Genomic DNA, 24,403 nt, shown 5'->3' with positions numbered 1-24,403 from the left:
ATGCCGAACCACCTCCCCCCTCCCAAAAATGAATGTAGTATCTATACTAAACTATTATTTTGTTGTACATAGTTATATTATTTTATACTTTCCAACTGCAGAGCTAAATGTCTTGATCTATTCCAAACTGACTGCTTCATATGAAAGGTTCTTAAAAAAACTTACTAGATGTTGGGATTTGTTAGATTTAAATAATTGTCAGCTTCAATCAAAAGGAGCTGCTCGTCCATCATGTAAACCAAATCGCACAACATATTTACATGTGAAATATGTGGCCTGCTTCCTCCCTCAAGCACATTTGCTCGGAGACAACAGAACAAAACTCAACAACATTCGTATCGCGTTAGGCTGGGGGCCGGGTTTTGACTGCAGCTGGATTTAAAGTCCTTATGTAATGTGACTGGATTAATAATAGACTTCCACTGAGCCAAAACTAAACAAAAAAATACTTCATTTCTGTCACAACCCCCTTCCAAATAAAATAACACTTCCAACTCTCACCACATCCAAATTAAGATAGACTAGATAGCTGTAATGTTCACCCACAAATGTTTTTATTGTTTAATTTCAAAACCATGAGTAGAATATAAATATCAGTTCTTTCAGGCAAAGGATACGGACAGTATCAAACACTTTATTTTCACTATTCACAGGAAAGCACTCGAAACCACAAACTTGGAGAAGTCGCTCACCTTAGCTTGAGGCAGCAAATAAAGTCTCGGGAAAATGTAATATATGCAAAAATTAATATGAATGAAGAAATAAATACATTTGTCTGCTACAAAGACCTGGCAACCGATGCTTTGCAACGACCTCACTTGAAGCTCAGAGAAAGTCTCTTTGTTACTCGAGAACAGAGTGCAATCCATGATTTGTGCTGATCTCCGGTGGCGTTGGCTGGGGGGGCGGGAGGGGTCAGGTGTGCGCCTTCTGCATACTGGTGGCGCTGGCAGGAGAAATTAGAACTGCACTGCTCCGGGAGAAATGTTAAACAGAGACGGGTCAAACGTCTGTCCTTTAAATGGTGAGCCTTCAGCGTCCCAGCCTTTCTTCAGCATCTCGTGCACTTTCTAGAAACCGTCAACAAATGATAAAAGAGTTTGAGAAAAGTGGTGGGGGGTATCTGCCATTTGTCGCAGTTTGTAACAACATAAGCCACATACACAAGTTCCTGCATGGGTGTGTGTTCAGGAAGGCAAGGTAAATACTGCCAGCTGAAACAACCATCCGTACACTTACAGTTAAGTAACAAAAGAGCCAAAGATAGCAGGAATGATTGGGAGAAGATAGAACAGTGGATTGGAAAATGATTTTTTTCACTACCAGAGTTCAGAGTTCAAATTAATCTAAGGCTGCTCTTTCTATCAGGGTCCATTGAGCATGAGTCAGTATCAATCCAGTTCCTTGTGGGTGCAAGTTCACAATAAGAAACCACCAAAAATTTCCAACATCACCGATTTGACCCGGAAATTAGCTTCCGACCACATATCCGCGGCATAACTAAGACTGCCTATTTCCACCTCCGGAACATCACCCATTTCTGCCCTTGCCTCAGCTCATCCACTGCTGAAAGCCTCAGCCATGCCTTTGTTACCTCTAGACTTGACTATGCCAACACACTCCTGGCTGGCCTCCCACATTCCACCCTATGTAAACTTGAGGTCATCCAAAACTCGGCTGCCCGTGTCCTGACTCGCACCAAGTCCCGTTCACCCATCACCCCCTGTGCTCGCTGACCTACATTGGCTCCTGATTAAGCAATGCCTCAATTTCAGAATTCTTATCCTTGGTTTCAAATCCCTCCACAGCCTCGCCCCTCCCTATCTCTGTAATCTCCTCCAGCCCCACAACCCCTCCAGAGATATCGGCGCTCCTCTAATTCTGCCCTCTTGAGCATCCCTGATTATAATCGCTCAACCTTTGGTGGCCGTGTCTTCTGTTGCCTGGGCCCTAAGCTCTGGAATTCCCTGCCTAAACCTCTTTCCTCCTTTAAGACACTCCTTAAACCTACCTCTTTGACCATTTTTTTCTGTCTTATAATACTGCTGTGAAGCACCTTGGGACGTTTTACTACGCTAAAGGCACGATACAAGTTGCTGCTGTTGCTAAATTGTCAATCTCATTCCGAGAGGCCTCAAGTTCAGGTGGTGTGGGAAATGGAGCGTTTTGAGAGAAACAGAGTCAACGTTTCAGGTCGATGACCTTTCGCCAGAACTAGAAAAAAGCAGGAAATGGGATAGATTTTAAAGCAAGTTGGGGGCTGGGGAAAGGGGGAGGGGATGAAAGAACAAAAGGGAAGGTCAGCGATAGGATAGAAAGCAGGAGAGATTAAGAGACATTGAGAGATATTGAACGCCAGAGGAGGTGGTGATGGGACCTCGACCTCTTGGATTGTTCCAGGGAAACTCAGTGTAAGCTTCGCGTAACCTCCGTTCAGTCTGTAAGGGGGACCCCGTGCTTCCGGTGGCCTGTCACTTTAATCCACCGCCCCATTCCCACTCGGACCTCACCGTCCTCGACCTCTTGCATTGTTCCACGGAAGCTCAGTGTAAGCTTCGCGTAACCTCCGTTCAGTCTGTAAGGGGGACCCCGTGCTCCCGGTGGCCTGTCACTTTAATCCACCGCCCCATTCCCACTCGGACCTCACCGTCCTCGACCTCTTGCATTGTTCCACGGAAGCTCAGTGTAAGCTTCGCGTAACCTCCGTTCAGTCCGCAAGGGGGACCCTGAGCTCCCGGTGGCCTGTCACTTTAATTCACCGCTCCATTCCCACTCAGACCTCACCGTCCTCGGGCTCTTGCATTGTTCCACGGAAGCTCAGCATAAACTCGAGGAACAGCACCTCATCTTTCGATTAGGCACTCTACAGCCCTCTGGACTCAACATGGAGTTCAACAATTTCAGATCATAACCTCGGCCCCTATCACATATACATATAATTATTATTTTTTTAATCCACACTGTCGTCTGGCCTTTTTTCTTCCCTCCCGCACGGCAGCTGTCCTTCATTCTGCCAGCGCCATTCACACCCCATCTAGAGCCATCCTTTGTTCCTTTACCTGTCCCATCACCACCTCCTCTGGCGGTCAATGTCTCTTAATCTCTCCTACTTTCTATCCTATCACTGACCTTCCCTTTTGTTCTGTCTTCCCCTCCCTCTTTCAAATCTATCCCCTTTTCCTGTTTTTCCCCCCAGTTCTGACGAAGGGTCTTCGACCTGAAACGCTACCCTCTGTTTATCTTTCCACGGATGTTGCCTGGCCTGCTGAGTTTTTCCAGCGTTTTCTGTTGTTATTTAACAACATCCATGTCCCTGTCATTTACATCCACACACAGAATCTACTGAATCACATCCATGGCCCTCCACTCCCTGGTGAATTAGTGCTCTGCCCACTCCTTTGAGAATGATTCCACCAGGCTGGCGTTACCCTCCATCGGTAGCTGTCTTTCGTCACCGACACTCAACTGCGTAAAAGTTACATCTGAACTTCAGACCAGCTACGATAAAGGTTGTTCTGTGAATTGGATGGGGACGGGGGACAGGGAGGGAAACGGAAAGCGAGACAAAAAAGCTCCCCAGCATTTTTGGCCCACTATTTAAAGACACTGAAGGGAAAGCAGCCAAACTTGTTTGATTTTGTCTGGAGCCTACAGCAAAAAAAAGTGTCACATAAGCATTCCTTAAAATGGTCTCTAATGATCCAACTGGTTTGGCTGTCATTTCACTCTGCCATCAGCACAAATCTATATTTAGATGTAATTAAGACAGGTCTCCTGCAGAACATTTACCTACAGTTAAGTGCTTTGCCAATAGCATCATATTTGTGTGGGAACAACAACATTTCACTTCAGGATTCCAGCCACTCATGGTGCAGCAAAACACATGCCAACGAGCAACGTCAATCGCATAATTATGAAAAAAACAAATAGAATTTGCAGGCCAAGTGACTTAAGGACACGGGTATGAAGCTTGCGTAGAAGTTACAGCACAGAAACAGGCCATTCGGCCCAACTGGCCTGTGTCAGTGTTTATGCCCCTCCCGAACCTCCTCCCACTGCTGTTGGGAAACGAACTGAATGACACAGCATTGGAGGGGGTCACACAAGAGGAACCTAGACTTGTGATCAAAATTATGAAAGACAAGAAAAATTTGGAATCACTGGTTGATAACAGAAATCCTCATCATAAGAACATAAGAATTAGGAGCAGGAGTCGGCCATACTCCCCCTCGAGCCTGCTCCGCCATTCAAGAAGATCATGGCTGATCTTCGAACTCAACTTCACTTTCCCGTCTGACCCCCATATCCCTTGATTCCAACAATCTATCGATCGATCTCAGCCTTGAATATACTCCACGATTCAGCATCCACAGCCCTTTGGGGTAGAGAATTCCAAAGATTCACAACCCTCTGAATGAAGAAATTTCTCATCTCAATCTTAGATGGCCTACCCCTTATCCGGAGGCTACGCCCCCTAGTTCTAGACTCTCCAGCCAGGGGGAACAACCTTTCAGCAGAGGGTAGGTCACTTAAACGTCTTAAAGTACTTCATACACAGTACCATCACCAAATGGACTGCAGCGGTTCAAGAAGGTGGCTCACCACCAGCTTCTCAAGGGCAATAAATGCTGGCCTTGTCAGCAGTGTCCACATCCCACGAATGAATTATAAAGTGCAGTAACGACTGCTACATAGGCAAATGTAGCAATCATTTTGCCCAAAGCAAAATACCACAAACAGCAGTTTTATCTGCTATTGGTGGTGTTGGTCAAGACACTAAGAGAACAACCTGCTTGTCTTTAAATAGTGCCATGGAATATTTAACATGTACCTGAACCACAAAAAGCAGCAAGTGGGTCTTGCTCAATGTTGCTGACCGTGCAGCACTCCTTCGGTACTGCACTGGAACGCCAGCCTAGAGTTTGGATTCAATTCTCGGAGTGAGGCTTGAACCTACAACCTCTTGATTGAGAAGCAAGTGCATGACCAAATGAGGCAAGCGAACATCGGAATGAACAACAACTTGCACCTTTAGCGTAGTAAAATGTCCGAAGACGTTCACAGGAGCGTTATCAGACAAAAATTGACACCGAGCCCAAGGAGGAGACAATAGGATAGATGACCGAGCTGGTTTTAAGGAGCATCTTCTTCAGAATACCAGCAGCATGTGTATGGGAGGGACACAACCCAATTCTTATCCCAGTTTTCACTGAAGAGTCCTAAATTCCTGATCAAGGGATGTAACTTCTCATATACCATTGTGGGAGTTGGAGGGAGGGGAAATTCACCAGGCACCATGTCTGCACACCTCCAAGCAGTTCAAGACCATCTCCCTAGAGGCACTAGTTCACAATCAAACTGGACAAGTAGTGGTACAGGAAACTCTTTTATCCGGCACCGACGGGACCGACGTGGTGCCGGTTCATCAAAAATTCCGGATAACCGAGAGCTATAGTAAAAGATACGGAGAGCTGAGAGCTCCGTATAAAGCAACAAACCCTGTTGCTTAGCAACAGGTGCAGAACAATGGCCACAAATTCCAAGCGTCTCTGTAGCTTAGCAACAGCTGCAGCCACACCCGATTGCACAGCAACAGATCGAGGAAGGCAAGTACAATATGAAGTAAAACTTACCTGAAACTACTCCTGAATTTTGCCGGTTAACCGAGATTTCCGGTTATTTAGGTGCCGGTAAATCGAGTTTCCTGTACCTATATTCTGGTCCATTCGAGTGTATTGAAAAATCACCAACAAAATATAGAAAATTCTTATTTATTCCATAAAAATCCTGATGTTTGCCAGCAGGATTTTTTTTTTATTTTTTATTTTTATATAAATGTCTCACTCTGCCCTGGACTGCATTTTCCTCATTTATTCCTGCTACCCTTTTGTTTCATTGAGTATATTCAAGGCAGAGATCGATAGATTTTTGGGGATTTTAAGGGAATCAAGGGATATGGGGATAGTGCAGGAAAGTGGCGATGAGGTCGAAGATCAGCCATGATCTTATTGAATGGCAGAGCAGGCTCAAGGGGCCAAATGGCCTACTCCTATTTCTTATGTTCACTGCTCCTTTTCTGACTATATATCTCCTTTTTTTGCCCTCTTCCCTCCCAATTTCTTTGCTCATTCTGGATCTCCTCTCTCAGCATTGCGGCAGCCCAGTCATTTTGGAAAATGGCTTTACCATTTCAACACGCGGACAAAGCACATCACAGTCACCAAGTGGTCACCAGGTAATTGGTCTGTGCCGGGCTATTGACGTCAACAGGGCAGGGACGGCCACGAGAAGAAAAGATTTTAAATTGTATTTTCCTTCTGCAGTTACCCTGTGCCAGCGCGGGCTCGGTCCCCAGAGAACTTGACCTCAACGATCAGCAGAGTCCACAGGTTTCCCCTGCTTGCTATATTATAAAATACAGGATTCCCCACATAGACTGAAAGCCGACACAGAAACAGCCCGAAACACAGGTTATTTCTCCAGATAATGGTGCATGAAATGGGGAGGCCCTAAAGAGGACAAAAATCACAAGTTGGGGGTGTAAGGAAATCTCTTAAACTCAAATTAAATGATTCCTCGTGATTCAGGCTCGAGTGTCTTGTCCAAATGCAAGTTTATTGCTCAGACACCAATAGTATAATAACTATTGCGGTTATACAACAGACTCCTACAACCTGGTTTTCTGCAGACCCGAGGTGATCAAACTTGGCCTCCGTAGGTGTTGGACTTCCGACCGTCCCGTGAGTTCTAACTCAAGACCTGCTCTTTGTATCCCCTTTTTTTTGGAGAGTCACGTCACATGATGCCCAGAATGTATATTGAAGCGAGGTTCCTTCTCGTCAAACCACCAGACTTGACACAACAGCCATCTTGATGGTTTAACTGTTAATCAGTTTAACCTGACATGCGGCCTTAATATTACAAAAGGAACAGGATGACCTAGACAATCCCAGATAGTTAATGTGATGGTCCTTGGGTGCTTCCATTGTTTTGGCCAATACCCGATACTCGCACCTCACATGGGATGTAGCCAACATGTCTGCTAGTTGCTACTTCCATTGTTCCAGCGAATCTCCAATATTAGCATATCCTAATCGGACAATGGCCTAGAGATATGATGGGACACCTGACACAGAAGTAAGTTCTAACGGGGAAATGGTCTATTTAAACAAAAATGTTCAAATTTTTATCTTCAAAAAGCACTCTCAAGGTTATTATAATGTGGAGCTCGAGTTACAATCACGTCAATGACTCTTTTACAATGGGCCATTTGATTATCTAACATTGAAACCTGATGCAGTGATGCCTGCATTTCCCAGTTACTGATAACACACAATTGTAATTCTCGCAACCCGCACGCCAAGCCAGGGAAATCTTAGGAGGAAATGAAGGCATTCTATCAGCTTGGTCCCTTTTTTTGCATCAACGCTGAAACAATGAAGTAATTTACTAAGTTTCATTTAACAGGTTGGATTCTACTGTAATATACTGTCTTTTATTTAGGTCCATGATATACTTAAAGGATGCCTCAGTCACCAACTGCAAATAATTATTCGAGTTAACTTCTGTCACAATAGTTAACTCTTCACTGTCAGTTTTCCTAACTGGTGCTTTAATATATATCTTCCTCACCCCGTTTCCCCCCCGTCCCCTCATCTTTTATCCATACCAAATTCCATTTTCAGGGGAGTGTATGGGCTGGCCTCTGTTTAAGTCACGGTTAGCGATTGTTCTCTGCAGGCATGTTGCAAACATGAAATTTGTTATGTTGCAATTAGTCCCTGAAAGAACATACCTGTGTCGGTCTGTCTTTCTTGGCCTCACTAACGTCAATAATAATAAGTTACTTTTTTTAAACTATGAACCAAACAGTTGTAATTGGAGGCTGTTTGCTTTCAAATTATTACTTTTAGGTGTTTATAAAAAAAAACTCAAATTAGGATGCAGAAAGTCACTGTGTGTGTCTCTCAGCGAAAAAAGCTTTCTGAAGGTTTTAGCAGCTTTATTGAGCACCAACTAAAACTACAACAGGTATTATTTTAGCTCTTGTCTGTCTGTCTCTCTTTCACATACACACAGCCCCCTCTGTGTCAGAACACACAATACATTTCATCTGAATAAAGCTTTTGAACTTTGTCCTCTGGCTTTGCTTCAAATAATTTTGACAAAGAGTCACGTAGATTTTGTCAGAGACAGAGATAGAAGGACTCGATCATTTGGCCAGCTTAAATGCCACTGACACACACTGCAGATGCTCAGACTGGAGGGCCTGCCTTTGGGTAGCAGTGTCACAGTTCTGAGCAAAAATATAACGTCCAAGTCTAGGCATGTGGGACAAGCAACACCTTCAAGGGAATTTTTTTTAATGAAGGTGTTAAAAGGCACAATAAAATTCATAATATTTCTGTAAAATAACTTTTTTTAAAGTTGTTTTAAAAACTTCTTTCAGTCACTAAGAAAAAAAATGGGAGACAAAGATTTTCTCGGCAAAATTTGGAGCGATTCCACTGGTTCCTCAACAAGCCATGACTCCGAAATGTTGACATGTTCCTATGGGGGTTTCCATTTACAAATTTTGATATTCAATGTGTCATTGGAATTAAGGGCTGTGGACAGGAAGCATGGGTAATATTGAAGATTATTAATAATACATAAATAGATAGGTGGTCAGGGATTAGCAACTTTCGCCCCACTCCTGATCACTTTCTTACCGTTTCATGGCTCTGTGGCTTGCCCTGCATTTTCTGATGATAATCAAAGGTTAGTCTGTCCAGCACCGCATGCTCCTCCTCATCCACCGTTGCCATCGAGCGTTCTTTGTTTATCTTGTCTATGTCTATAGTCTCTTCGCCTTCGAGAATTGCGTTCCACCAGTATTCCCCGTTTTTACTCAGGTTAATCTGTTAACAAAACGAATAATTAAAAGTTGTTATTGCCTTTGCAAAACGGAACACTTCAAGGCGCCTGGGAGTAGAGGGTGCAAATGCCCGACGTGGTTGGAATGATCCACCCGAGTAGGCAGGGACAAACAAGCAAAACGGCGTTCGATGGAATTTAACATTGGAGTGCTTCCGTGCACTTCCTCCACTTGGAATATATTTATTATTAAGGGTCATTTACACAAAACGTCACAGTATCTCTTGGGAATTCCATATCAATATGAAAACACTGGCTTGTTAAAAAAAAATACAATTCAAAGCACAAAACAGTCCTTTCTTTCCAACGTGCACATCTTCTCCGTCAGACAAAATTAACAACAGCTCGGAGTGCAGTGACTTAAATAGTTTGCACGACTGGGAAATCTACAACACGAGCATTGTTGGCTTCAGGTCCTCCTTTCCCAATCCGTATTGCAAGGATGATGGGGTGGACAAGCTTGAAAAGTTCTCCACAGGCAAGATCAATATATCCAGGCTTAACTCTCGAGCAGTGCAATATGTCTTCTTACCCACATGTTTAAAATAACGGACAAAAAAATGATTATTGACAGTTACAGTGATGGACTCCTGTTATTTGCAGCAAATTCTTCTACATTTTTGTAAGTCTGGGGCGGGGTGGGGGGGGGGGGGTGGTGGAGGAGTTTAATGCTGTTTAGTGGAATAAATGTAAATGTCATAAATAAAGTCACAACATTAATAAGAACATAAGAATTAGGAGCAGGAGTCGGCCATTTGGCCCCTCGAGCCTGCTCCGCCATTCAATAAGATCATGGCTGATCTGATCTTGGTCTCAACTCCACTTCCCTGCCCGCTCCCCATAACCCTCGACTCCCTTATCGTTCAAAAATCTGTCTATCTCCACCTTAAATATATTCAATGACCCAGCCTCCACAGCTCTCTGGGGAAGAGAATCCCAAAGATTCACCACTCTCTGAGAGAAGAAATTCTTCCTCATTTCCGATTTAAAAGGGTGCCCCCTTATTCTGAAATTATTCCCCCTAGTTCTAGATTCCCCCACGAGGGGAAACATCCTCTCTGCATCTACCCTGTCAAGCCCCTTCAGAATCTTACATGTTTCAATAAGATCCCCTCTCATTCTTCTAAACTCCAATGAGTATAGGCCCAACCTGCTCAATCTTTCCTCATAAGACAACCTCTTCATCTCGGGAATCAACCTCGTGAACCTTCTCTGAACTGCCTCCAATGCAAGTATATCCCTCCTTAAATAAAGGAGACCAAAACTGTACGCAGTACTCAAATCAAATCAACTTTTGTCATTGTTAGTGCACAAGTGCAGTACAACGAAATGTAGGCTTGCGGCTCCCGAGAGTGTACATTTGGATTAAGACATTTAAACATTCGACATACATTTGGCTTGTAGTATATTAACATAAACATAACCATAATAAAGTGCATTGGCAGATGTGCAAGCTTTAGAGTTTATTTGTGGAGTTCAGTAGGATGACAGCCCTGGGAAAGAAGCTGTTCCTAAATCTGGTCGTACGGGTGCGAATGCATCTGTAGCATCTCCCAGATGGCAGGAGGGCGAACAGACTGTGGCTGGGGTGGGTAGGGTCTTTGATGATGGACCGTGACCTCCGTAGACAGCGTTTCTGGTATATGTGCTCTATGGTCGGTAGCCGGGTGCCGGTAATGCGTTGGGCAGTTTTGACTACCCGCTGCAGGGCTTTCCGGTCATAGTAGCTACAGCTGCCATACCATACTGTGATACAGTTTGTCAGGATGCTCTCTATAGTGCAGCGGTAAAAGTTAGAGAGAATCAGGGGTGACAGGTTACATCCCTTCAGCCTCCTTAGGAAATATAGGCGCTGCTGGGCCTTCTTCACCAGAGAGGTGGTGTTGAGGGACCAGGAGAGGTCTTCCGTGATGTGGACTCCGAGGAACTTAAAGCTGTCCACCCTTTCCACCACAGCCCCATTGATGTGGATGGGGGTGTGACTTCCGCCGTTGGACTTCCTGAAGTCCACAATGATTTCTTTGTGACCAGGTGTGGTCTCACCAACGCCCTGTATCGATGTAACAGGACTTCCCTACTTTTATATTCCATTCCCTTTGCAATAAAGGCCAACATAAACCCCAACAATTAAGCATCAAGTGACTCTAAAGAGTGAAATGCCATGGGGATTTGACTCCACTTCTCTACCCTTTGACATCGGCCAAAGCCGCCCTGTTTGAGCTCTTTTGCAGCCACGTTCAATGGAAAATAGGAACAGAAGGCCATTCAGCCCCTCGAGCCTGAAATTGGCCCAGAAATATTTTTCTTCACTCACAGCTTTTCAGCTCAGTCCTTCTGAAGATATTCTCTGCCAGCCCAAGAGTTTGTATAAAATTGTGGTACATTTCTTGCTGGGAGCGACTGCATTTATATCCATAAATATTTAATTGGGTCTTCTGTCTTAGAGCTTCTTTCTGTAACCAAAATTAATGCAATATATCTCGGGAGGTAGGATTAGAGAGGTAAAAAAAACTCAAAATAAAAGTCTAAAATGAAATCATTTCTTTTCTCAGAAAACTCCCAAATAAATCTCACTGAAACATAAGATTCTGAGGGGGATTGACAGGGTAGATGCTGAGAGATTGTTTCCCCTGGCTGGAGAGTCTAGAACTAGGGGGCATAGTCTCAGGATAAGGGGTCGGCCATTTAAGATGGAAATTAGAAATTTCTTCACTCAAGAGTTATGAATCGTTAAAATTCTCTGCCCGAAGGGCTGTGGATGCGGAGTCGCCGAGTATATTCAAGGCTGAGATTGTTAGATTTTTGGACACCAAGGGAATCAAGGGGTCAGGCGGGAAAGTGGAGATGAGGTCGAAGATCAGACATGATCTTATTGAATGGCGGAGCAGGCTCAAGGGGCCGTATTGGCCGACTCCTGCTCCTATTTCTTATGCTCTTAGAAAAATAAAATCAATCAACCAGAGAGCTGGGTGCAAGTCATCCAGTCCTCTCTTACATTATGCAACTTGTGTGGGATTGGAAAATACAGTGGAAAGGCTGCAGCAAGTGATGGAGATCTTCAGCTTCACATTATTAAGCTGGGTTTGAGTAGAGCTGTTCCAAATTCTGAAGACTGCTTGTAGGCAGGTTAGACCATTCTGCTCACTGCTAGCCATTCTTGACAAATTTAACATGAGAGTAAGTCTCGATCACAGTGCCTCTTCTGGTGCATTTGCCCTACACCTCCGGAGTCAGATGAAGTGTGTTATAAATCTCATCCATTATAAAGAAACTACTCATGAAATAACACTGGACGGCCAGCTGGTGGCGCCGTCCAAGGAGTATAAATACTCGGGCGTGGGCCCAGCTTGTCCAGGGACATTTTGTAAGACAGGAACTAGTGAAGTACAACTAGACCTCCATGTTCTGAAACAAGTTGATTAAAGCCTTGCTTTATACTCAAACCAAGTGCGTAGTGAGTTTTATTACGTCAAAGTGGTTTTGCATTGCATCCCCCTCGTTATAAGCGAGGGACCTTGCCCATTACCCATGCACAGCCCAGTCGGGTTTTTTTAGTCCACTGAAATCACGGATGGAAAATTGCAGAAGTTGGCCTGTGATTTTGAGAGATGCGCTGGTGGTGCTTGGGAGTCCTTAGCGCTGGCCCGTAATTGGAAAATAACCCCTCCTTGTGAAAATGCAAACCCAACTCTGGATTTACATGACATACATTTAGCATTAGTGTGAAGTGATGAGACGCAATTGAAACCCCAAATCTCTCTTGCACAAATCTTGACTGGTGGTTTATAACGTGATCTCGGAGCAGCTCCTGCTCCTCCCCCCCACCCCTGACTGAAGAACGATACTCGCAACAAGGTGACACAGGAAGGGGCATTTTTTTTCTCATTTTGAAAAACTCGGTGACAATAACAACCAGAATTTAAAAAAAAATACGAACTGATGAAATAAAATACGTTTCTTTTTTTACATTTTCTTGTTGTACACATTTGGACACTGCTGCCTAGGAGGGTTGACTGGAGTGATCTAATCATTAACCTGGGATGGTGCAGTTTCAACTGGGCATGTTAGTTCAGCCCTTCCTCCACCAGACTCCGTCTCATTCAATGAGGTTGCCGTCAGAACTCAAGGTCTCAGCAACAGAAAGGAAAATTTAAGACAGGAAAGGAAAAAGACGTTACAATTAAAGATAATTCTCTAACTGATTTAAAAGAACCGATATTAAGGTTTCCTCAGACAGATACAACTGATGTATGCGGCAGCCAGACACGTCTTGATATCACTAAATATCAGTGAGTGGGAAACCTGTTATGTTTGGGGTTTTGTGGCTTTCGTAAGTCGATATATTTTCCATGCAGGTGGCTTTTAGAACAGACTGCTATGTGTAACAACAGTGCCTCACGGCAACTCACAAATCTCATTTCATCACTGGGCATAGTATATGGTGGAAAACTGACCGAAAGGCAAAAACAATGCTGCTAAATAGTAACAATCACAGCTGGTACTAAACAGTAAAAATACGGTGAAGAGGTGAACAGAGAAGGGACACCTCAGTGACGCTGCCATGTTCAAATTCATAAGAACATAAAAAATTAGGAGCAGGAGTAGGTCATTCGGCCCCTCGACCCCGGTCCGCCATTCAAGATAACGACTGATCTTCGACCTCAACTCCACCTTCCCACACTATCCCTAAATCCCTTGATTCCCTTAATATCCAAAAATCTCTGTCTTGAATATACTCAACGACTGAGCCTCCACAGCCCTCTGGGGTAGGGAATTCCAAGGATTCACCACCCTCTGAGTGAAGAAATTTCTCCTCATCTCAGTCCTAAATGGCCGACCCCTTATTCTGAGACTATGGCCCCGGGTTCTTGACTCTCCAGCCAGGGGAAACATCCTCCCTGCATCTACTCTGTCAAGCTCTAAGAATTTTGTACGTTTCAATGAGATCACCGCTCATTCTTCTAAACTCTAGGGAATATAGGCCTAGTCTCCTCATAGGACAATCCCCCCAGTCTGGTGAACCTTCGCTGCACTTCCTCATTCAGATGCCTGTATGCTGGGTTACAAAATTCCAGCCGCCAAGCAGCCAGAGAGAGCGAGCGATTCACTACCTGCTCTGCTACGACCAAGCAATAGAACAACTTACCAGCTTGCACGCTGCATTTGTGCAGTCAGCTCCTTCTCTATTCACTTGCTTAAAAGTGCTTCCTGCATTTAGAATATTTGAAACTCAAGTAATCATTTCTGGCAACTGAAAAGTGAATTGAGCAAATTTTCAAAAATATGAATCCAATTCTCTAAAGTCACAGTCATGCAACCAGCAGTGTGGGAGGACAGGCTGCAAGAGAGATGCCGAACATGCTTAATTGCCAATCGTAACCATCCTGTCGACTGAGACATGAAGTGCAAGCCAGCAGGTTTAATTCTCTGTCTGTGGTATTTTTAGTGTCTCCTTGTTTGCGCTATTTTCACACAGCCAGTTTAAAATAAAATACAGGCCATTCAAAATTTCAAGCCAGAAATGTTTCTCCAAGGGAAAGGCAGAAGGCTCGGAGCAAGCTGCTGCTCACCTGGGAAAACTGTACGGTGCAGCAAGATCAAAGAAAGGGAAAGAGCTAGATAACCTTTTTAAATTGTAGTAGACCACTCCCTCATATTTCTACTCCCATCTTACATAGAATATACAGCACAGAAACAGGCCATTCGGCCCAAGCAGTCCATGCCGGCATTTATGCTCCACTCGAGCCTCCTCCCATCCTTCCTCATCCAACTCCATCAGCATAACTCTCTATTCCATTCTCCCTCATACGCTTATCTAGCCTTTATTTTTTTAAATTCATTCATGGGATGGGAGCGTCGCTGGCAACGCCAGCATTTATTGCCCATCCCTAATTGCCCTCGAGAAGATGCTGCAGTCCGTGTGGTGAAGGTACTCCCCTAGTACTGTTAGGGAGGGAATTCCAGGATTTTGAGCCACCAACGACGAAGGAACGGCGATATATTTTCAAGTCAGGATGGTGTGTGACTTGGAAGGGAATGTGCAGGTGGTGGTGTTTGCATGCGTTTGCTGCCCTTGTCCTTCTAGGTGGTAGAGGTCTTTTTAAAAGTGAATGGCCCTCCCCTCAGCCTTTCCAGACCCTTTTCCAATTTGAACAAGCACGTGGCAACCAAGCCGACGCCAATAGCCTTCAGTTGCTTGGAGGAAACGGAGGACACTGGGAGATGGGCGGGGGGAGGCGGAGATGGGATTTCCCGACCAACTTTTCCTCCTTATGGAGAAGCAGCCATGCACTATAAACCAGTGCCATATATTGGGCGAGTGGCTTCAGTGATATTTTTGGAGCTCGGTTATGCCTGTATTTTGCAACTTACAAACACAATTCAAAGGGTGCACCGCGGAGTGCTCCTAACTGCATGTAGTGCATCAGTCATTTCAAGAAACCTCTCGGTGTTTTTAGCAGGAGGCAACAAACCCAGCAAAAGACGTGACAAGCAGCGGAAAGTGAAATTTCCAAGCATCTCCCTTTCGGTTATGGCTGAAACTCTTGTCTCGGGGAATAAATTGACATAGTTATCATTTATATGTGAACAGGGTTTCACTTGTAAGGGGACTGTACCGAGAAACAAAGCGTTTTTTTGACTGTGTATCTTCACATGTGTGATCATTACCTCAGGTGTTGAGGTTTTAAATAGGTTTGGTATCATACTGAAAGTTGCTCAACGTGAATGTCCTGGCAACAAAAGTATTACTTTTATTCAGTGGGTCCAACCACCAGACTCCGTCTGGGGAGACCAAAAGGAGGAGAAAATAACATGAATTATGGGACACATTTCTCCACAAGGGAATATATCCGAGATGCACGTCCCTTTCTGATTAGTGTTACAATCTATTAACTTCGGTTTTCCTTTTGTGAAATGGCATAACTCCATGTGCGTGTGTCTCTCTCTCTTCCCCCCCTCCCCTCCCCAAGAGCCTCTGCTTTCCCTGCGCCAAGCACTAATTGCCAAACAACCTGCAGCATCTCTCCTCGATATTCCTAGCTCCTCACAGGGGGGCTCCTGATTTCTTATTGGGAACTCCACACGGCTGTGCAGCTGGGGCTGGGAGCGTGGAAGTCAGGCCTGCATCCGCCGTTGCCACGGCATCAAAACAATGACTTAAAACACAATAAAAATGCCAATTCAATATCAATCTATTTTTGAAACAATTCAGAGCATTCTTGTGTAATTGGGGCTGTCAAGTCAACAAAGGCTTGTACATATCAGGACACTAAAACAGTCCGAGGTCACGATTTGGACCCAGGTCTCAACTAGCGAGGGAAACAAATTGTGGCCTCACCTGGGTTTTCCTTAAACGTTCCCGCTGACACAGCGGCACATTTCTCTTTATTTCCTCAACAGTTACAGAACCCAACGAGTCACCAAACTCATCAAAGGGAATGGGGTAGAGTGGAAGCTGCCAAAAAGATGGGCGCGCGTGCGTACACAGAGTTAAAATGCAATCTAATGTTTGTGCCGAGCTGCTGAATCCTTTACAACGCCGCCAAAACAAAGAAGCTGCATCAATGGATCAATATCAGACTGCCAAGGTGCTTTTTTTTTTGCAAGTTCTGCAACTGAGTTCTTTTCAGTGATTAGAAGAACCAGCAAGGCTCAGATTATAAAGAACCACCAGTGAGAAGTAAACAATTAGAAATCTGGGAGGTAAAAACCACATTAAAAAATGCTAGAAATACAAAGACCCGTTCACGACAAGGCAAAGATAGGTTAACATGATGGATGCAGACACTTCACTGGCGATTCAGCAGAGGGTAAATTCCAGCTGAACCGATAGAATAGGCCAGTTATAATGTCCCGACCACCAGCATGGCTGAGATCAGCTAACCCAGCACAGACCAGAAATCGCAACCTAGACTTTCCTGGTCTCACCACTGGATAAACTCACGGAAACATTGGGAGCCCAGCATAAAAAGTTTTGCATTTCTATAGCGCCTTTCACGATCACCAGACATCCCAAAGTGCTTTACAGCCAATGAAGGATGTTTTTTTTGAAGTGTAGTCACTGTTGTAATGTAGGAAATGCGCCAGACAATCTGCTCACAGCAAGATCCCACAAACAGCAATGTGATAATGACCTGTTTGTGGGAGCTTGCTGTGTGCAAATTGGCTGCCGCGTTTCCCACATTACAACAGTGACTCCACTTCAAAAGTATTTCATTGGCTGTAAATCTGTTTTAGTGATGTTGATTGAGGGATAAATATTGGCCCAGGACACCGGGGATAACTCCCCTGCTCTTCTTCGAAATAGTGCCGTGGGATCTTTTATATCCACCTGAGAGAGCAGACGGGGCCTCGGTTTAACGTCTCATCCGAAAGACTCCCTCAGCACTGTACTGGAGTCTCAGCCTAGATTTTTGTGCTCAAGTCTCTGGAGTGGGACTTGAACCCACGACCTTCTGACTCAGAGGCAGGAGTGCTACCCACTGAGGCACAGCTGACATTAAGATTTATTATATTAAGAAATTCCATAGTGGCCATAACTTGAAAACCATAATTATTCCCAGAATTATAACCTCTACCCCCCCCCACCGCACCCACACCCCACACCACATCTTCACTTTAACTGTTCCAGTGCAGGATGTCATGCTCCAAAAAGAGAACCCACAGCAAAGCGGAGATCCAATTCATCTCGTACGATAGCAAAATACTGCAGATGCTGGAAATCCGAAATAACAACAGAAAATGCTGGAAAAACTCAGCAGGCCAGGCAACATCCGCGGAGAGAAATTAGAGTCGACGTTTCGGGTCGAAACCCTTTTTCAAAACTGGAAAGGAAATGAAATAGATCGAAGGCAGGGCTGCGATCGAACAAAAGAAGTAAAGAGACATTAAGAGGTATTCAAAACCAGACGAGATGGTAATAGGACAAGTGGAGACAAAAGACGGCTGAGATTAGGTGTGAAGTGTACAGGCAGGATGAGAGACAGCTGCCATGTGGGAGAGAGGAAAAAAAAGGGGGGGGGGGGGGGGGAGGGAAGACCCAAAACAAAAGGGTGGAAAAAAACTAAGTAAAAATGTAATAGGGGCCAAGGTTATGATCTGAAATTGTTGAACTCGATATTGAGTCCGGAAGGCTGCAAAGTGCCTAATCGGAAGATGAGGTGCTGTTCCTCGAGTGCCTTTTAATGTCTCTTTTACTTCTTTTGTTCTCTCCCAGCCCTGCCTTCGATCTATTTCATTTCCTTTCCAGTTTTGAAAAAGGGTTAGACCCGAAACGTCGACTCTAATTTCTCTTTGATGCGCCATCAATTACTCAAAAGACTGAGGTTAAGCGAGTAACAACCAGGCTTTTATTAACTAAAGAATGAAGGTCTTGTCTCGAGTGGTCGACCCGTCCAGAATACTAAGGGACTGGGAGGTAGTCACTTATATACCTGGAATAGTGGGAGGAGTCAGCCGAGGCATGTCCAGACCTGTACCTAGTGGAATACACATACAGACAGGTATAACAGTGGTTTACCACATTCACCCCTTGTTTAAAAATGAGTCCGGCGGGGCGAAGCGTATTTAAAAGTTCGTGTATTGGAGTCTCTCCGGAGGTCTTGTCTGCCGCTGTGATCGACGTGGCGACGGCAGGGGTGGTGGAGCTTCCAGCGTCGCGTCCCGTGTAGGCTGGGGCCCTGGAGTGTAGTTCTCGTGGGTGACAGTCCAAGGCGAGCCGGCTGCTGGGGTTGGATATCGGGTCGTTTGGGGGGGGGGGGGGGCGGTGGTAATGGGTAGTGGGTTACAGCGGTCCCCGAGGGTGCGAGGTCTCGTATGGAGACTGTGTCCTCCCACCCGTCCGGGTACGCAATGTAAGCGTACTGGGGGTTGGCGTGGAGGAGGTCGACCCTCTCGACCAGGGGGTCCGTTTTATTGGCCCTCACGTGTCTTCTCAGTAGTACCGGCCCTGGGGACGTCAGCCATGGCGGTAACGATGTCCCCGATGTGGACTTCCTTGGGAAGACAAACATTTTCTCGTGAGGGGTGGCATTGGTGGCAGTGCAGAGCAGTGACCGAATCGAGTGGAGCGCATCGGGGAGCACCTCCTGCCAGCGGGAGGTCGGAAGGCCCCTAGACTTTAAGGCTAGTAGGGCGGCCTTCCAAACTGTTGCATTCTCTCTTTCCACCTGTCCGTTCCCCCGGGGGTTGTAACTGGTGGTCCTGCTTGTGGCTATGCCCCTAGCCAGCAGGTACTGGCGGAGTTCGTCGCTCATAAACGATGAGCCCTGGTCGCTATGGATATAGCTGGGGAAACCGAACAGGGTGAAGAGGCTGTTCAGACATTTAATGACCGTGGCACTGGTCATGTCCGGGCAGGGGATAGCGAACGGGAAACGGGAGTACTCGTCAATGATGTTGAGGAAGTACACATTGCGGTCGGAGGAGGGGAGAGGCCCTTTAAAATCGACGCTCAGGCGTTCGAAAGGGCGAGTGGCTTTTATCAGGTGGGCTGTGTCTGGTCTATAAAAGTGCGGTTTGCACTCAGCGCAGACTTGGCAGTTCTTGGTCATGGTCCTGACCTCCTCGATGGAGTAAGGCAGGTTGCGGGCCTTGATGAAGTGGAAGAACCTGGTGACCCCCGGGTGGCAGAGGTCATTGTGGAGGGCCCTCAGCCTATCGATCTGCATGCTGGCGCAGGTGCCACGCGATAGGGCATCTGGGGGTTCATTGAGCTTCCCAGGCCAGTACAAGATCTCGTAATTGTAGGTGGAAAGTTCGATTCTCCACCTCAAGATCTTGTCATTTTTGATTTTGCCCCTCTGCTTGTTGTTGAACATAAAAGCAACTGAACGCTGGTCAGTGAGCAGGGTAAATCGTTTTCCGGCCAGGTAGTGCCTCCAATGACGCACAGCCTCCACAATAGCCTGGGCCTCCTTCTCGACCGCGGAGTGTCTGGTCTCCGGGCCCTGGAGGGTTCGTGAGAAGAATGCCACAGGTCTCCCCGCCTGATTAAGGGTGGCGGCCAGAGCGAAGTCGGACGCATCGCTTTCCACCTGGAAGGGGATGGATTCGTCCACTGCGTGCATGGTGGCTTTGGCAATGTCCTCCTTGATACGGTGGAAGGCCAAGCGGGCCTCTGCCATCAGGGGAAAAGAGGTGGTTTTGATCAGCGGACGGGCTTTGTCTGCATAGTAGGGGACCCACTGAGCGTAGTAGGAAAAAAACCCTAGGCACCTCTTCAGAGCTTTTAGGCAGTGGGGGTTCCATAAGGGGACGCATCCGGTCCGGGTCGGGACCGATGACCCTGTGTTCCACAACACAGCCAAGGATGGCGAGGCGGTCTGTGCGGAATATGCACTTCTCCTTGTTATATGTCAGGTTCAGGAGTTGGGCGGTGCGGAGGAATTTCTCGAGGTTTGCGTCATGGTCCTGCAAGTCATGGCCGCAGATGGTCACATTGTCTAGGTAAGGGAAAGTGGCCTGCAGCGCGTTTTGATCGACCATCCGGTCCATCTCCCTTTGGAAGACGGAGACCCCGTTGGTAACGCCGAAGGGAACCCTAAGGGAGTGATAGAGGCGGCCGTTTGCCTCAAAAGCAGTATACTGGCGGTCTTCAGGGCGGATGGGGAGCTGGTGGTACGCTGATTTCAGGTCAATGGTCGAAAAGACGCGGTACTGCGCGATCTGGTTGACCATGTCAGCTATGCGGGTGAGTGGGTAGGCGTCCAGCAGAGTGTAGCGGTTTATTGTTTGGCTGTAGTCGATGACCAGGCGTTGTTTCTCGCCGGTCTTAACGACCACAACCTGGGCTCGCCAGGGGCTGGAGCTGCCCTCAATAATCCCCTCCTTCAGGAGCCGCTCCACTTCCGTTTTGATGAAAACCCTGTCCTCGGCACTGTATCGCCTGCTCTTTGTGGCGATGGGCTTACAGTTGGGGGTGAGGTTAGCAAACAGTGGGGGGGGGGGGGGGGTGACTCTGAGTGTGGAGAGGTTGCATCTGGTGCGCGGCGGGCAATTTGGAGGCTGCTGGCTGCGGACTGTGAGTGGGGGGAGGGGGCCACCGTACGCCAGTGTAACGCTTTTGAGGTGGCACTGGAAATCCAACCCCAGTAGGACGGCAGCGCAGAGGTCGGGCAGGACCAGGAGTTTAAAATTATTGAACACAGTCCCGTCTACTACTAGTGTCACCACGCAGTAGCCGCCAATGTCTGCTGACTGGGACTCGGAGGCCATAGAAATCCGCTGGTGCGCAGGCAGGACTGGGAGAGAGCAACGCCGCACCGTGTCGGGGTGGATGAAGCTCTCTGTGCTCCCGGAGTCAAAAAGGCAGTTTATTGCATGGCCGTTTACCTTAACGTCCATTTTGGACCGAGCTAGTTGGTGCGGTCTCGTTTGGTCCAGCGTAACAGAGGCCAGCGTAGGGGTCGGTGTGTCGCTGCGGGTATCAGAAGGGGGGAGGTTAGCGGTCTGCTGCGTCCCGGCTGGTGTCCAAGATGGCGGCGTCCATGATTCCCATGTGGCTGGAGTCGTCCAAGATGGCTGCTGCTGCGGTGGTTCGCACATGGCTGGGGAGGCCCAAGATGGCGGCCCGCACGGCCCACACGCAGCACTGTTGGGGGCCCAAGATGGCGGCTCGCACGGCCCACACGCGGCGCTGCTGGCGTTCGGGGTGGCTTTGGCCTTGCAGACGCTGGCGTAGTGTCCCTTTTTCCCACAGCCCGAGCAGGTCGCATTCTTCGCCGGGCAGCGCGCTCTGGGGTGTTTGGCCTGGCCACAGAAGTAGCATTTCTGGCCTTGGGATACTGCTGTCTGGCTTTGGGACACTGCTGCGGTAGTTGGGCCGTTGTTGGGCTGTGGCACGGTGCTATGGGGCTGTCCTACCGTGTCCCAGGTTGTCGTTCCCCGCGGCGTCCACGGTGCAGAGGAGTAGGCTTCCATGCCCCGGTAGGCTGCATCCAGCGTTAGTGCGATTTCGGAGGCTTTGTCGAGGGTGAGGTCACTCTGCTCCAGCAGTCGCTGTCGGGTGTAGTTGGACCTGTGGCCCGCTACGAAGGCATCCCGGATCAGTTCCTCTGTGTACTTAGCGGGCGTTACCGCCTTACACCCACAGGCCCGGCCAAGCACGGACAGTGCTTGGAGGTATTCCTCAGTCGATTCCCCAGGTTGTTGTTTGCGACTCCCCAGAAGGTGCCTGGCGTATACTTCGTTCACAGGGCGCGTGTACTGGGTCTTGAGGAGCTGGAGGGCGGCTGTGTACAAGGTCGCGTCCCGGATGACTGAGTACACTCGGTGGTTCACCTTGGAGATCAGGACAGACAGTTTGTCCGCATCCGTTACGACCGCAGTGGAGGCAGTCAGGGAAGTCTCGAAGCACGTGAGCAAACTTGGTGGAAGCGTCCGCTTCCCGACTGTCCAGGTCCAGGCATGCTGGTGTGAGGATCTTCTCCATTATAAAAAATTTAGTTAATAAAATTGATGCGCCATCAATTACTCAAAAGACTGAGGTTAAGCGAGTAACAACCAGACTTTTATTAACTAAAGAATGAAGGTCTTGTCTCGAGTGGTCGACCCATCCAGAATACTAAGGGACTGGGAGGTAGTCACTTATATACCTGGAATAGTGGGAGGAGTCAGCCGAGGCACGTCCAGACCTGTACCTAGTGGAATACACATACACATACAGACAGGTATAACAGTGGTTTACCACACTCTTCACGGATGTTGCCTGGCCTGCTGAGTTTTTCCAGCATTTTCTGTTGTTATATCCAATTCATCTCATCTGCCCAGCACCCCGCTGTGAACAAAGGGAGCACTATGTTAACTGATACAAACAAAAGCCATGTTTGTAAGGTTTCAAAACCCTGAATGGTGTTGTTTAAGTAAGAAATTTACTGCACGCCTTAATAAAATCAAAGCTGCCTTGCTGCTTCAGTGGGTACATGCACCAGTCAGTAGCAGTGGGCCATACAAAGAGAGAGTCATTGGCTTGTGTTCCAGTCCCAGTTTGTGTTCAGTTAGCTGAAACAGAGGGGCTACAGCTCGCTTCAGCCCACCCGAGATAGTAACGGGAACATCGCCAACCCAGGCTGCCACTCCCAATGGCTAGCCAGTGACCCTGGTGGAAACTGTACGTGCGTGGAGATCAGTCGAGGACGTACTTGGTTCAGTTGTGCTACTCCTCCACTGTCTAATACTCTGTGGACACTCAGTGCTTTGAGATGAATGTAACCACTTAGGCAAGGTACTGGAGGGTTGCAGATGCGGAACTCTACCAGTGAGAATCAGGGACATCAGGAGAAACACCAGGGTACAAAATCCTAAATTTAAAACAACTTCTGCTGTTAGGCATTTAGGCTGGGGATTTACATTGAGTTTAAGTCACACGCCGATTACTTCCCACACTTGATTTCATGGATGCATTTAAGCGGAAACTAGGTAAACATATGAGGGAGAAAGGAATGGAAGATTATGCTGATAGGGTGCGATGAAGAGGGGTGGAAGGAGGTTCGTGTGGAGCATAAACACCGGCACTGACCAGTTGGGCCGAATGGCCTGTTTCGATGTTGTACATTCTATGTCATGTCTTAGCGGTCTTACCAAGATACAGCACCCCGGCTCTAAGCTCCACATGGAGTTTTCGGTGTTGATCTTGTGTGTCAGCTTTCCATCTACAATGACTCGCTCGCTCCTTCCTTCAAGCACAGCCACACGCAGCCGGTTGTTCTGTAGGTCTACAGACACCTGTGTACAAACACAAACAAAATCAAACAAAACCGCAGCCTTTCCCAGTTTCTCTCCAGTTGCCATTTTTACACAGCAGTGACACATCCCGATTACATTTCACACGAGTCAAAAAAGACTTAGATTGTCTTGACATGCGGTACTGCAAGTTCGTATTAATCGTCAGTTTTCAGAGCTCTGATAATTCCCAACCCATGCCATGTTTTTAATCTGTTATTCGCATTCTATTCGGGATCCAAGGGGATGAGAGTAAGGCAGCAATCTGAAGTGAAACTCTTTCTCCGACAAGTGGAATGGAAGAAAGTCTAATTTTTACTTTACAAAATCAGCCAAGTGGCAGAAGAACGTCACTCAATGTTACGCAACAAATGGTTAGGATTTGGAATGCACTGCCTGATAGGGTACAGATTCAATAGTAGCCTTCAAAAAGGAGTTGGATAAATACTTGAAGGAGAAAAAACTGTAGGGAAAGAGCAGGACCAACTAGATTGCTCTTCGAAAGACCGGTGCAGACTCGGTGGGCCGAATGGGTGGTGGGGGTCTGGAACTCACTGCCTGAAAGGGTGGTAGAGACAGAAACCCGAACCACATTTAAAAAGTACTTGGATGTGCACTTGGGATGCTGTAACCTGCAGGGCTACGGACCAAGAGCTGGGAAGTGGGATTAGGCTGTATAGCTCTTTGTTGGTCGGCGCAGACACGATGGGCCGAAATGGCCTCCTTCCGTGTTGTAACTTTCTATGATTCTATGATCCTTCTGTGC

General features: G+C 46.9%; 1 protein-coding gene across 1 annotated transcript in view; it reads right to left on the bottom strand.

Moving 5' to 3' along the window:
- Window positions 1–532: 532 nt before the first annotated feature.
- The window catches only part of nudcd3 (NudC domain containing 3), a 39,509-nt gene continuing 15,638 nt past the window's right edge, over window positions 533–24,403 (bottom strand). The window contains exons 4-6 of the mRNA XM_085971082.1: window positions 23,497–23,640; window positions 8,712–8,900; window positions 533–1,070 (exon numbers count right to left, since the gene is read on the bottom strand). Of these exons, the coding sequence (XP_085827208.1) occupies window positions 960–1,070; window positions 8,712–8,900; window positions 23,497–23,640 (444 nt within the window). The 3' untranslated portion in view covers window positions 533–959. The remainder of the gene's footprint in view (window positions 1,071–8,711; window positions 8,901–23,496; window positions 23,641–24,403) is intronic.

The sequence above is a fragment of the Somniosus microcephalus genome, chromosome 30 (assembly GCF_052327205.1).
Source record: "Somniosus microcephalus isolate GS21.2 chromosome 30, FLI_Smic_1.0, whole genome shotgun sequence".
Lineage (NCBI taxonomy): Eukaryota > Metazoa > Chordata > Chondrichthyes > Squaliformes > Somniosidae > Somniosus > Somniosus microcephalus.
This window is presented reverse-complemented; position numbering and strand designations above follow the sequence as displayed.